General features: G+C 45.0%; 1 protein-coding gene across 15 annotated transcripts in view; it reads left to right on the top strand.

Moving 5' to 3' along the window:
* Positions 1-13,828, top strand: part of MYCBP2 (MYC binding protein 2) — a 1,771,217-nt gene that overhangs the window by 1,021,061 nt on the left and 736,328 nt on the right. For 7 of the 15 annotated variants that reach the window (XM_085622060.1, XM_085622054.1, XM_085622065.1 and 4 more), the window contains 3 exons: positions 10,379-10,476; positions 11,214-11,330; positions 12,076-12,216. In XM_085622060.1, coding sequence (XP_085478186.1) covers positions 10,379-10,476; positions 11,214-11,330; positions 12,076-12,216 — 356 coding nt within the window. The remainder of the gene's footprint in view (positions 1-10,378; positions 10,477-11,213; positions 11,331-12,075; positions 12,217-13,828) is intronic. The other 8 variants (XM_085622057.1, XM_085622067.1, XM_085622063.1 and 5 more) reach the window with 3 other exon arrangements.

The raw sequence follows: 13,828 nt of genomic DNA, 5'->3' as shown, positions 1-13,828 counted from the left end.
TTCCCGAACGGGGATCCAAGTCTCGATGCTGATGATAAACGAGCATTAGCAAATCCAATACATTTCGTCTATGCAAGATCTGCTGGCTTTGTAAGTGTGTTTTTATTTTACATGTTGCACATCAGTGCAGGCTGCTGTGCAACATGGCTTAAAGCAATAAAGTGATATGACATGGCCAGTGTTGACCGCGTCATAGCACTTTTTCTTTTTTATACTTTAAAGCTGTGCTGCACAGCAACCTGTACTGCTATGCAACACGTGGAGTTGTTGGGTCAGTCAAATGCACGGAATCTAGTTGTCTGAGTTATCCAAGTCCTAATCAAGGTCACAGTCAACTCTAGCCTTTTTAGTGCTCTCATCTAGTCCCCCTTGATGGGTTCTATCCAGTCCAGCCTTAAAAACATCCGGGTACATCTCCTCTCCTGAACCCTATCTAGGTGTTCTTGGTTCCCTATTCCTCTGGAGCTCATTTAATATGACTGAGTGGCCACAAAGTGTGGCTTGTGCAGACTTGTCGCCTGAAGTTATAGGTCTCCGCAAGAGCTGTTTATACAGGAAACACTCATCTCTTCTTCGCTCTGGTAGTTGTATATCCATGGTAAGATACAACAGTTTCTGCAGTTGCTTGTGCAGTGATATGAGAGCAGCAGAAATGGTTGTCTGCAAGGAGGAGTTAAGGATCTCTGGGAAGCCTTCTCCAATTGGCATACGCCGTGTGCTCCTCTTACATCACTGAGACCCTTTAGGAAATGGCGGCAGAATTAGATACACATGAGGCTCCCTAATCAGGACACAGAACCCACAGTAAATGGTCAGCTATAAAATAATTCTGGTATATGAACCACTTATCCATGCACTGAAGTCAGTTCCTTTCTTTCCGCGCCTTCCTACACAAATCTGGTGCATCTTTGAATCCTTTCAATCTTGTAGAATTGCTTTCCCTCAAAATGTATCCAGTGTGCAAGGGCCATGCCCCCCTCCAGAAACCACAGTGTTTAAACCCTGCAAGGAATGCAGCCATCTAATGTCAGTAACGGACACCCACGATGCCTTTCTCTGGTGTCTCAGTTCCAGGCACAACTTGGTGTTGTGTGGCTGCTATGCACAGATAAACAAGAAGGCCATCTGTGACCATGAAGCCATACTTGCAGTAGCAGAACTTTAGAGGAAATTAAAGAAGTCCCGGTCAAGAATGAAGGTGCCCTGTCATTTCTGGTACCAATCTTGCGACCGTTCATCATCAAAGTTCAGGGAGGTCCAAGAAATCAAAAAAGCATAATAACTCAAAGCTTTGGTTGCCGTTGTCCCACCACTCTGCTATAGTTTGGAGTCCAGCAATGTCCTGATACCTCTAGGTAACGGAGTCGCCCCCTCTCCCCATAAATCAATTCCGCAACTGATCCTGGTGTGCTCCATTTTCTCTGGGCTATCGGCGACCCCTCAACAGCTCTCTGAGCTGAAACTGGTGACAGACCAGCTTTTTGGTGCCATTGGATCTCCCTGGAGTGCCTACTGGCCCTTAGGGTCTGAGTTGGCATCCACTAAGGTTACTGCCAGCAGATCCTCCCTGAATAAGGCCAGCCCTATCCCTGAGACCACAGTCTCCTGACTCCAGCTCCTACGCAACATCCAACACCACCTCCAGTGACGTGAGCGACGCTGCAACTCCAGGTCTCGACTCCAGCTCTGATGTCACCAATACCGGAAATGGAGCAAATACTTTTATAGGACTATGGAATTCCGTTCCTAGGGCCAAGAACATCTACTCCTCTTCAGTGAGGTCCTCACTGATGTGCTGGTGAGCAACTAGGGGAAACCAGGATTTTGCGACCATTAATAGGCAAGAGCAAGGCAGCATAGACCTGCCCCTGGGGACCTGGATTTTCTCCTGCTACACCCCACCCCAGAGAGCTTGGTGCATCTACAAATCGCCTTAACCCTAATGCGTTTCCTACACTCTCTCATAACAGTGACTCAAAACGCAGGAGCTGTTAGCAAAGCATATGTTTTCCTCTGCCAGCCTTGCTCTCAGATCAGTCAATACTAGCTGCCTCCTGGGGAGATACTCGCTTGCACTCTCTGGGTCTTGCTCTGCCTGTTCTGCAGTTTCCCAAGCAATCTTGCTGCTTTCGAGGCTTCAACAAGGGATATGAGCAGAGGCAATGCTAGAGCATTCCTCAACAATAGCAGCACATAGAATTCACTGCATCTCTGACTGGGAGAGCAGTTTCAAGAGAAACACATCCTGGCCCATGAGTATTGTTGATGAAAGCCCACCCAAACTGCTTTTGGAAACTTTTACGGAAGAAGTAGAGGGCAACTGCCCCTCGCAAGTTCGCAACAGGAGAAGTCATAACCATCTAGGCCCAATACCTTGTGTCAACACCTGAGTGGGTCCCAACCAAGTGGACAGGATTCCCTATACAATCAGTCAACCCCAGTCCTAATGAGACCCTTGTGTTCCTTAAAGGGTTGAAACACCGTCAACATACATAAAAGACAGACTGTTTCTCTATTACTGTGACACACTTATTTATCCCCTGTGTCAGTGACTGTATTGAATATAATTGGCTGTCTTGTAAAGGAAATGATCAATGTACCATTTATGCCCACATTATCTCTTCACTGTGTTTTCCTTATTTTGGTTTTGGTTTTCCTTACACTTGGGGTCTATTTATTTTTCTCGCTTATTATTTCTCACAAAGTGTTTTTTGATAAAAATCCTCAAGAATATAGAATTGTTTTTCAAATAAAATTTGGTTTGGCTGAATCGAAGTGACTTTTATAAATACTAAACATTAGTGATGATCTAACGAAGAAAGTTGACATAAAGATTAAATCTACACAGAACTTTCTGTGCTACTATGAATTGTTTTATTTAATGAGTTCCATGTGAACACTTGTTCCCAGGATTACTTGATAGCCATGTTCAAGTGGACATAAGGGTCGCTCTTGTTTTTGTTTCAACAATAACAGGCCTCACAGTCTTTTTGAGGCAGAGGCCCCCCTGGAAATGATCTACCAAGACTCCAGCCCCATCTCTTCTAGATGCTGCAAACCCACATTAATTCACCCGCCGCGGCACATGATCGTCTAGTTGGAAGTCATATTACCTGTTACTCCTCCTCCTCCTCCTCCTCCCGATCAACCCCTCCCCTATTTGCCCCCCCCCCCAGCGAAGGAGCATCGCATCCGAACAATTGGTGCTTCACATTGTGGAACGCAGTTGCTCCCTACCATTCCTTTCACATCCCCCCCCCGCCTATATGGCACCCAGATCACAACACCTCCCGGAGAACCACGTGTTCATACTCTCAAGAAGTTCAGGCTTTCTTGGTCAAGGAAGCAATAGAGAGGGTGCTGACATCAGAGATTGGGACTCACTTTATTTTCTGGTGCTGAAGGAGGACAGGAGTCTTAGCTCCATCCTAGACCTTCACCCTCTGAACCTATTCCTCTGGAAGGACAAGTCCAGAATGCTCACCCTGCCTCAATATCCGTCTGCCTTGGACCCAAGAGTCTGGATGGTGGCTTTGAATTTGCAGGATGCCTATTTTCACATTCCCATTCTAAAATTCCACAGATGTTATCTGTGGTTTCAGGACCGCCAAGAGCAATTTCAGATATTTATGCTTCCCTTTGGCCTTACCAGTGTTCAAAAAGGTAATTATGGTGGCAACAGCCCATCTGTAGAAGTTGGGAATAACCTGTGAGAAGTTGGCCTGATATATGATGTCACTAGTTCTAGTGTACACCTTGTATCAGTCCGAACAACCCTTATGGTGATTGGTTGTAAAGTCAACCTTATAGACCAGCTATCCTAGTGGTAGCATGGACAAGAGCAGTCTTAGGCTAAACTCTGTATGGCATGAGAAGCCAGCTGTTCTACCATTTGCAATCCCTTGAATACCAAATGAAAGGACACCACAACAGCACTCTTTATGAGATTCGAGGTAAGTACAACACAGTCTTATTTAAGCATACATAAGTCACACAGGTAAGTAATACAGTTAGGCCCTAGGGGCTACGCAAACCATATACTAAGTAAGTGGTATAAGAACCACTGTCACGAACACAGGTTAGGCCTAGGCCTAGGGAATCGCTGGGGCTACACTATCCTATCAGTTGCTAGGCAACGGGTTTTAGGTGCAGAGTGGAAACACTCACGCGTAATGCGTTAAAGTCGATAGAAATAGTAGTATTTAGAAATTAAGAGTTTTAGGACACTTCGGAAGGAACTAGGAGTTAGAGACTTGGAAACTAGACACTTGGATAGTCAATACCCTTGTGAGCACTGGAGTACTCAAGTTACCTAGCCCACGGGCTGCGGGTGCATAGGTGTGAACTTGCGTCGGGTTTCGTCGCTGACTCCTATGGATGCCTGAAGAAAGTTGCTGACAGGCAGTCAGTGAAGAGTGTCCGGTGGATTCCAAGGATGGAATCAGGAAGGAGGATACCTGCAAACAGAGGGGACAGAGTCTAGGTCACCAGCCAGGAGCCGGGAAGGAACCAGGCGATGTCGTGAAGATGCAGGTGAAGAGGTGAAGCTTGTCGCAGCAGCCACGGGTACCAGGAGGCGTCGAGGACGACCAGAACCAGGAGTCGAGCTGTCCCACGAGGGCTCTTGCTGTCGGCGGCGTCGATGTCGAGCTGGGACACAACAAGCCTTGGCAAGCGCAACCCATGCAGAATGAAGGATTCGCTTCTGTTGCAGACCAGGAAGGTCTGAGGTGCTTCTCTTTTGCAGGGAAGCAAGGGCCGGTCTGGAGGAGCCAAACCAGCGGTGGAAAGTTCAAGGTTCGTCGTCCCAACGGGCAAGCAACCGGACAGATGCGTCTAGCAGGAAAATGCAGAAGGGCCCCACGCAGAACTCGTGGAGTGTGGAGGGCTGATCTTCGGTGCAGATGGTGCTCTGGGTTGGGGCTTCTCAATCCCCAGAGCACAACTTCGAGGATGCCTCAGAAGCTGCACTGGAAGCAAGTTGGCAATTTTCCCAGGTAGCCGGTCCCACGTCTCTCGTCGCCTCTACGGATCTCAGCTTTGCTGTGGATGTGGATCAGGGTCGGAAGAGTCTGTAAGTCAAGGCGCTGGTCGGGCTCTGCAGTCGGTTCCTCGTAGAACGTTGAGCAAAGCAAACGGCAGGTCTCTTGATGGTGCCTGTTTGCACAGGGTGGTCACTCCTTGGCCACAAGGGAGATTCTTCAGTCTTCTTCCGTAGTCGAATGTCGAAGGTCCAGAGTTTCTGTTCAAGTTCAGTTCGTCAGGATAATCCAAAGTCCTAGGGACTCAGCTCCCACTCTTATACTAAACTGGGGAGCTGGGTTACCTGCTAGGTCCCTCCTATGGGTGAGATCAGGGAGGGGGGTGGTTACACCCCCTTCCCTTTGTCCAGTTTCGCGCCAGGACTGGGGCTGGAGTGCCCCAGTACCGGTTTGAACTGGACTATGCATGGGACACCTTGTGTGCCCCAGGCAGTGTCTCGTTTCATTCATCCCTCCCTGTCCCAATACACTAAGGCCTGTCTAGGGTGGTGCTCGCACCTCCCAAGGCAAGAAACCTATTGTCCAAGCCTCCCTCGCTGGAAGGTCTCCCAGCAGCAGGAGGTCAGACTCTTGTCTGTGGCAGCAGCATCCATTTTGTGATGCTGGGGCTCTGGTTAACTTTAACCGGGTAGTAGGTCTTTAACATGTCTTCTCCCTCTAGAAGGGAGGAATACTATCCTCACCGCCAGAAATGGGGTGGGGGTAGTATTCCAAAGTGTTAGACACCTTACACAACATGTTTCGATAAAGCCAAACCATAGTTACCATAACCGCGAGGATTATAAGGCACTTTAAGAGTATATGGTAGGCAATATCATAGAACAGCTATAAGGACATGGTTCCGAAAGCTGCAGACAGGCTCAGCTCATGCTAGAGCACCATCTCACATGTTACCAAGCACTCTGCCTTCAGGATTGTTAAGGCCTGCCATAGGAGTGACTGATAGGTTACCCATGTGTCTATATATAAGGTAGGTATAGGAATACTACACCTAAGCAAGGGGTGATTACACGACCTTGCCCCAGCTGAGTGATCAGCCAGTTGTGTCATAATGGAAGGCCAGCCAGGGGTGGCATAATACATGCTGCAGCCTCTGGTAGGTCTAGGGTACACCTATGCCCTGGGTACCTAAGGTACACTGTACAGGGTCCAAAAAGGCGATCATTACCAATTGGGTTATGCACCTAAAGTGCATAGTGAATTTAGAGAGAGAACAGCTGGGCTGTGGGTCTGATTAGCAGGCCCACAGCCACATCTAAGTCGAAAACCAGTGAAGCAAAAGCAAAAAGTGGGGGTGAACATAGAAAGCAGACCCTACTCTCCTACATAACCGTCTTCCAATACTTTGAGAAATGGTTTTTGAAGGCGGGCTTGCCTCAAAAAGTCGTAGGCCGCCTACGGATGACAGCCAACATGTTGACATTGTTGGGTTTCACCATTAATGTCCAGAAATCACACCTGACTCTCCCAACTGCTCCCCTTAAATGGAGCATTCCTGGTTACAATGCTTTTTCGTGCCTTCCCTCTGTCTCTACGAGTCCAGGACATTCAGGCTATGATCCTGATGTTTCAGCCCTTGGCCTGGGTCTAAGTGAGAGCGGCTTCTGGGCCTCTTGGTCTCCTGCATTCTGCTTGTGAACCACACTAGGTGGCAGAAATGCATGCTCTGCACCAAGGGAACCTTTTTGGATTCCATCCAGGTGTCGAAGGATACTCCCAAAGACCTGCAGTGGTGGCTGCTCGACCACGATTGGACAAGCAGCAGACTGCTCTCTCTGCCCCACGCAGCGTTGATGGTCTTGAAGTATGCATTTTTGCTGGGCCTGGGAGGTAAGTCCAAAGAGAAGTCATCGAAGAGGTCTTCAACTTCGCCCCACAAGTCTATGGAATTGTTGGCCATCTGCACTCAAGGCCCATCTCTATGGTGGAGCCTGCGCCTGGGCTGTCTTTGCGCCTGCCTGAGTTTCTTGGTGCAGCCTCCACCTTGCTACCGGAATTTTACAAGAACAGTCACCTCTTCTTAGGGCAGCCTGGGCCCCGCGAGCTCGGAAGGGGTCCCTACTGGTTTTCCACTAGCGGGCCTGCCCTTGGTGCCGGTTGGGCCACGAGATCCAGTGACTTATCCGGAATGCTGCTGGTTGGGCGACCTCAACTTTCCCCAGCACCCGCTTCAGTGCTGTTAACACTGGCGTCATAGACGGCCTTTGGTGACTCCACCCTCCATCATCATTCCCGTCTCCACCACGGAGCCAGATGAGCATCGTCCGATTAGGCTCCAGCAACAGACCGCTTTCCCCCATGTTGGAGCCAGTGACTTATTCATATGACAGGCCTATATTGAGTGATGAATGGGAGGGTTCTGAGGAACCTTATGGTTACCAGCCCCTAGAAGACCCTGAGGGCAACTGTTTTGAGGATCTGGGGGATGCCAGTGGACTGGACTTCTCATCAGCCACTGGCCTGGTCACTCTCCCTACCAAGGCTGTGGAGGATGGTGCCTTGTTCGCTGTGGTGGGGAGGACGACACCTGAGGTCTTGTACCTTCAATTGCCCTCAGTGGCAGACAAGACAAATGTCTTGACGGAGGTACCCCATCCAAACCACTTCTCCCTTTCAATAAAGCCCTCTCTGATGTACAGCTTGGGGCCTAGTCCAAGCCCTGCACAGGGGATACTTTGCACAGGACAATTGCCTGCCACCATTGCCCCGTCCCTGGGGATTCTACTTTCCTTATCTAGCAAACCATCCCGGAGAGCTTGAGGGTTCAGCCTACCACTTCTAAAGTGCTTGTGCATTCCCTACCACTTCACCTGAAAGGAAATCCAAGAGGCTGGATACCTTCGGAAGAGGGTGTTCTCTTCTGTCAGCCTGGCACTGTGGGTTTTGGGCCAATACTCCCAAGCGATCTGGGACTCTGTTGCAGAAGTGCTGCCTATAGTCTCGGAGGAGGCTTGAGATATACTCTCTCAAGCCAATGCTGACGGGAGAGATGCAGCCAAGTTTGCCATATAATGTGGGCTTGACGTGACACACTCGCTAGGCAGAACGATTTTCAGTTGCCCTTAAACGCTATGCCTGGTTGAGAACCATAGGCTTTTCAGCGGATGTCCAGGCCTTACTCATGGACATGCCCTTTGATGGGTCCCTTTTGGCTGGAGAGAAGGCGAACTCAGCGCTGGAGTGCTTTACTGTTGTACTGTCAGCGATGCCGTATTGCAGTGGGAGATTTCCTTCATACACTGCGGGGTTGTCCGAACATACAAAAATACTGGGATGAAAAACTGTGTGAATTGAACTTGGGATTGAGAGTATCCATTCCAGCAGACCCAAAGTCTAGTGCTCTTGGGCATTACTTGTGATGACGACGTTACCAGACTAAATTTGCTCTTCAGTTCACTAGGCTTAGTGGTAGCGAAATGAGATGTAGCAAGATACTGGGGCACGTCAGACATGTCAACAGTTTATAAGTAGAAAATGGGGATGGACCTCTACATGGCGGCTAAAAGAGTCATGTAAAATGCAGTGATTGCCCCAGAAAGTTCCACAAGAATTGGGGCGGTTGGATAGACCACCTCGGTTTGGATTTTCTAAATGAGACCTAGTGGCGGTCCCCGAGCCTAGAAGGGGGTTGGCCGAGAGATTTGGCTATATCTGGGGGGGGGGGGGGGTGGGAAGAATTACTGTTCTGCCCAATGAGATCTTTAATTTTTTCCTTATTGCTGTAGGTATTCATTGAGGATATAATAACTGGATATCTTATGATTGCCATATATGCGACCATTGTCATAGTTTTGTAAGTCTTATGTTTCTCACAAGATATAAAATAAAAATAATTTTAAAAAAAGACCTGCAATATGTCTTGTTTCAATCTTTAACACCTCATGTAGTTTTCATGTAGATCTGAAAGAGACTTCTTGTTGCAACATTTTGGTACAAACATTCCTGAAGAATTTCAGCAGTGAGACATCTAGAGAGAGTGCCAGGCTGCAATGATGTGGTGCACAAATAACAGAACTGATGCAGCATGCTTATTGGTACCTAATGCACTCCAGGCTCTTATGTCCAATGGCAGACTTGTGGCTGCAGCCGCATGATGCCAACTGGCGGTGCTGGTGAGGCATTGCTGAGGAGGAAATTGTCCTGCTCAGTTTGAACCTTGGAGAGCGAATCCTTAAGGTTAGAAAATCTATGAGAAGGTTTAGCCATCAGAACTATTGCTGTTAGGGGGGAGAGAGCAAATAGCTTGTGATATAAGATTTGAAAGGCGTCATGTGTTGTACATTCACAGTCTAACTGCTGAAGTAGTCCTTGTGTACGAAGATTTAATCTCATTAGGCTTTCAGAAGTATTTTCTGGCCCTACAGGTTTCAATAAAGTTATTTCTGTTGATAGTCCTTTATTGGCTAACATTAGCATAAAATATGCTGATAGTCTATTATATTATTGGCCATGGATGCTGGCTAAAATGTGTTATTTAAAAAAATATATATATATATATGAAATGACCTTCCAGTATCATTCTCTTTTATCAAGTATAACTTTGGCTTATTTGACCCAAGCATTTTACAGGCCTTTATTTAGGGAATGTGTCCTATACAGTGTTGATTTGGAAACATCCTTTACCCTTGTCCTCAAAAAAGTACATTTAGGTGCGATACCTGCTTCTCAAATCTATAGTTTGTAGAGTAATTACTTAAGAGTTGTAGAATTGTCCCAAAATACTTTCTGAGATACTGAATAACATGTTTTTCAAATGAGATATCAACTAATTTGGATTTGTCTACAAGATAGATACTTGATATCTCGTGATGTAAAAATCTGCACAGTCTCCATCCGTAGAAGGCTTTGTTAAATGGATGACACTAGAAAGCTCCTTAGTCAGGAATATAATTCATCAAGGGGAATAACATTTTTTAGGGCGAGAATTTGATTTCTTATATGTGTAAAATATGGATCTGCTGTTTTTTGCATCACCAACTATATTTGTCTTCCAGTATGCCTTCTCAGTTTCTCTTGGTAGTGTGGATATAATATGCACAAGTAGCTATTTATAATGTCTTGATTTTATAGGGCCTTCCAAAGATGGCTATTCCATTGAGAACTGTTATACAGTACACTGTCATATCAAGAAACAGAGTTTTGGTTTAGCCCTTACTTTATTTCTGTACTATTCATATCTTTCCTAAGATTAAAGTAAAAGAAATGGAAATACAAAATTAGTCTTGTAAAGAAACCATCACACTGGTTAGTAAATCTTGATGGGTTATTGTATGTTTATTCACGGTTTTGAGTCGTATAGCTGGACTTGATGTTCTACTCATTCATTTATTTTTCAGATGCAGGCCTCGAAGTCAAAGTGAAAGACCCACCGAAAGGGATGATTCCTCCAGGAACTCAGCTTGCCAAACCCAAGAGCGACCCGCAGCCTAACAAGGTCAGGGAAATGAAGGGGAAAACCAGTCATCTGGGAAGCTTTTCTTTGAGTTTGCATATGTGCATGAGTTCATGCGTCTATCTTCATTTTAGGTTTTTGCACATCAGAAACGGGTAGTGGGGAAGAGCTCCATCCATCCGTTTGTGAATGAAGCCTCAAGGGAGGACCTTTTAAATATTTGGCTGATAGTTTTTCAGATATGACATTTTATCAGCATGATTTTAAAAAAATTGTTGGACATATTTTGATATTGAAGGGTAAATGCTCTTCCGTTTATAGAGCCCTTTAGTGTAAATTATCGCTAACAAAACAATTAAGGCATGCATTTCTTGTGTGAAAGTGGGAAACTAGCAACAGCCTGTTATAATTGAAGGGGTAACATCTAGAATGGAGATGAGGACTTGGGGTTAGGACATCTGGGCTCTGTGCTGAGTCCTGGGCATGAGTCCCTGTTGCTCTAGTGGATATAGTGCCATGTGGAAATCTGTGCCATGTACTCCTGAATTCCTTCTGTTCAAGTCCCAGTTACCTTAACGAAAAAATGGCAGGTTACTGCAATAGAGCGCTATTCATTGAATTTCAAATTGAAGTCCCGGGTCCTAAATTTGAATAATGTGTACTTGGCTTTTCACATACTGTAGCATTTCAAGTCCCTATTTACTCTGTTCTTTATTTTAACTCTTGAGAGCTTCATTCACTTTTCTTTTGCCTTTACTGTCTTCCTTTGCCCCTCTTAGGTTCGCAGATTTGTGGCCAAGGACAGTGCAGGGCTTCGTGTCCGTAGCCACCCTTCCCTTCAGAGTGAGCAGATAGGCATAGTGAAAGTCAATGGAACCATCACTTTTATTGACGAGGTAAATCTTTAGGCACTTGCTGCTAAAAAATTATACACCTGAGATATGTACGTAAAGTGTAATCACCTGCAGACTGGTCAGATCTCTGCTTGTAAGTAATGAGACATCAGGCATGGATACACGTTATTTGCAGCACATTTCGAATGCATACAATATCTATGTATTTGCTTGTTGTTACACTCCTGCAAGCCAATTGGGAGAGTAAGATATTAGCAATACATATAGTTTTACCTCTATGCAGGTTTTTGAAGGTGTTACATAATTATTAGTCATTATACTTTGTTTAGTTTTATATGACATCAATGGTGTAGAATTGCTTCTTTTGTTCCAGATGATACTAAAGGATTAAAGCTCCAGTATCTAGTGGTGTCATAGTCAATATAAGTCACAAAGTATATTAATTTGAGAAATAGCCTATTTAATATTTAGGAACAAATCCTTTTCAAATAGAAATCCATTTTATGTTTGTAGGATTGCCAGCCATATTGTTCTAAATGTATCCCTCATTCATTTCTCTCCTTCATACAGCTTTTGCTCACTTTGCTGATTTTTTTTTTCTCATCACACCTGTTTAAACATTTCTCAGTACCCTCTCCCTGCACACCATGCCTCACTCCAAATTGCTACAAATTTACTTTCACGCCCACCCCATTATTGTCTGCCTGGTCTGCAGTCTTTAAGTCTTTGCCAGCCGTGTAACAGTTACAGGAGGGCATGGCTCGTTTTTGTTGCTTGTTTCCCATAGATCCACAATGATGATGGTGTATGGCTGAGACTGAATGATGAAACAGTAAAGAAGTATGTTCCTAACTTGAATGGGTACACTGAAGCCTGGTGCCTCTCTTTTAATCAGCATCTTGGCAAGAGCCTTCTGGTCCCTATTGACGTAAGTAAAAGGTGCCTTTGAAAATGTTTACAGGTACACTCTGTCCTCATTACAGGGCTTCTTTTAATGCAGCTGCACTTGTTGTGGTGGAGGGAGACTACACTATGAGCATGCCTGGCTCACACTAATTATTAATATTTTTCTTTTTTGTGCTTGTAACTATTTAACTTTATTAGGGTGTCTGTGTAATGAGGGTAGAGTGTAGTGAGGTTAAGGCCCTTTATGCTGATCATCAATAACCATTATTTAAAAATCTCTGATAATGTTTACATTATGCAGTGTTGATGATGGACACTGGAGAATAATTACTCCCCTTTCTCCAAATTCTTAGTGCTATAGTATTTTAAATAAGAAACTAGTGTATGAGAAGCTGGTCTTAGAGAAGATGTCATTTCATAATATGTATTTGAACTGATTTCGTTCACATCAAACTTCAGTCTTGAAGTTTTCATTGTTCAGCTGACAAGGAGATAAGGAAACAGTGTTTATTGTTTAGCAGGCTTTTTGTTTTCCTGCGCATGTGCACACAGGCATATTCATAATTATATTATTATTTGTAATCCAGTCAAGGTGTTTTCTCCTTTTCCATAGAACCAGGATTTATATTTGTTAATTAATAGATAAAAACGTATTTCAACCCTCTATATTCATCACGAATAGTACCACTCCTAATGCGGAGGTGACTAGAGCAACTTTGTACAGAACATTCTAAGGTGTCATTGTCTTACAACAAGTGTGGACCTCAGGTTCTCTTTGAGCCTTAATACCCTGCCAGTTCCAGGCTCCAAGAGCACAATCCTTGCAACAAGTATTTTCCTATGACTTAATCATACTTGGACATCCCATAAGCAGTTCTAAAAGTCTGGAACCCTGAGTTCATGGTATTTGAGTACAAGTGCATGAGCCTGCTTCACCTCCTTCCTTTAGACTAGGCAAAAGTAAGTTATTGTCCTTGTTGGTAGGCACAGCTGTTTACACTGAGTATGATGCTTCTTACTCTGCAACTTGTGAATGGTGTCTCTGCTGCCCTCTAAGCCTGATGAGTAAGCTACAGTGATGATAGTGTATGAGTGTTCTCTGTAACTCTTAATGAGATTATTCAACCCCTGTATGTTATCCCCTACTATGGAGGTGTTTTTTCCTTCAGAGGTCTTGACTCCATTGTTAGATTAGCTTTACCACCAGTGGGGATCCTTAGTTACCACCCTCTAAATATATGTGGAATCGGAGCCATCTGGAGCTTTAGATCTGGCTCGCGTTGTCGCCTCTCTGTTTTCCTTCCTTGGCCGTCTTCATACATTTCACACATGGGTGCCTGTACATATTCTCTTGAAAAATCTGAGGTGAACCTAATGAGTGGGATACTTTTAAGGTACATGTGTTTTTCAAGCTTATGTAAGATTCTCTACTACTGATGGGTCTTATGTTTGCAGAACCTTTCTCAACTGAGAAGGGAATGTTGATCCTGTCCCGCAGGTCTCTTGTATTTCAACTTGTCAGTCAAATCTCGACATTTAAAAAATGTAATTGGCAATGTCGTGAAGAAAGCAGGGGCAAAAGTACCAAAGCCTGAACATTCTAAATCATTAAAAATAAAAACACATTAATTAGG

The sequence above is a fragment of the Triturus cristatus genome, chromosome 8 (genome assembly GCF_964204655.1).
Source record: "Triturus cristatus chromosome 8, aTriCri1.1, whole genome shotgun sequence".
Taxonomy (NCBI): Eukaryota; Metazoa; Chordata; class Amphibia; order Caudata; family Salamandridae; genus Triturus; species Triturus cristatus.
The sequence above is the reverse complement of the archived record's forward strand: the minus strand, read 5'-3'. Positions and strand labels throughout refer to the sequence as shown.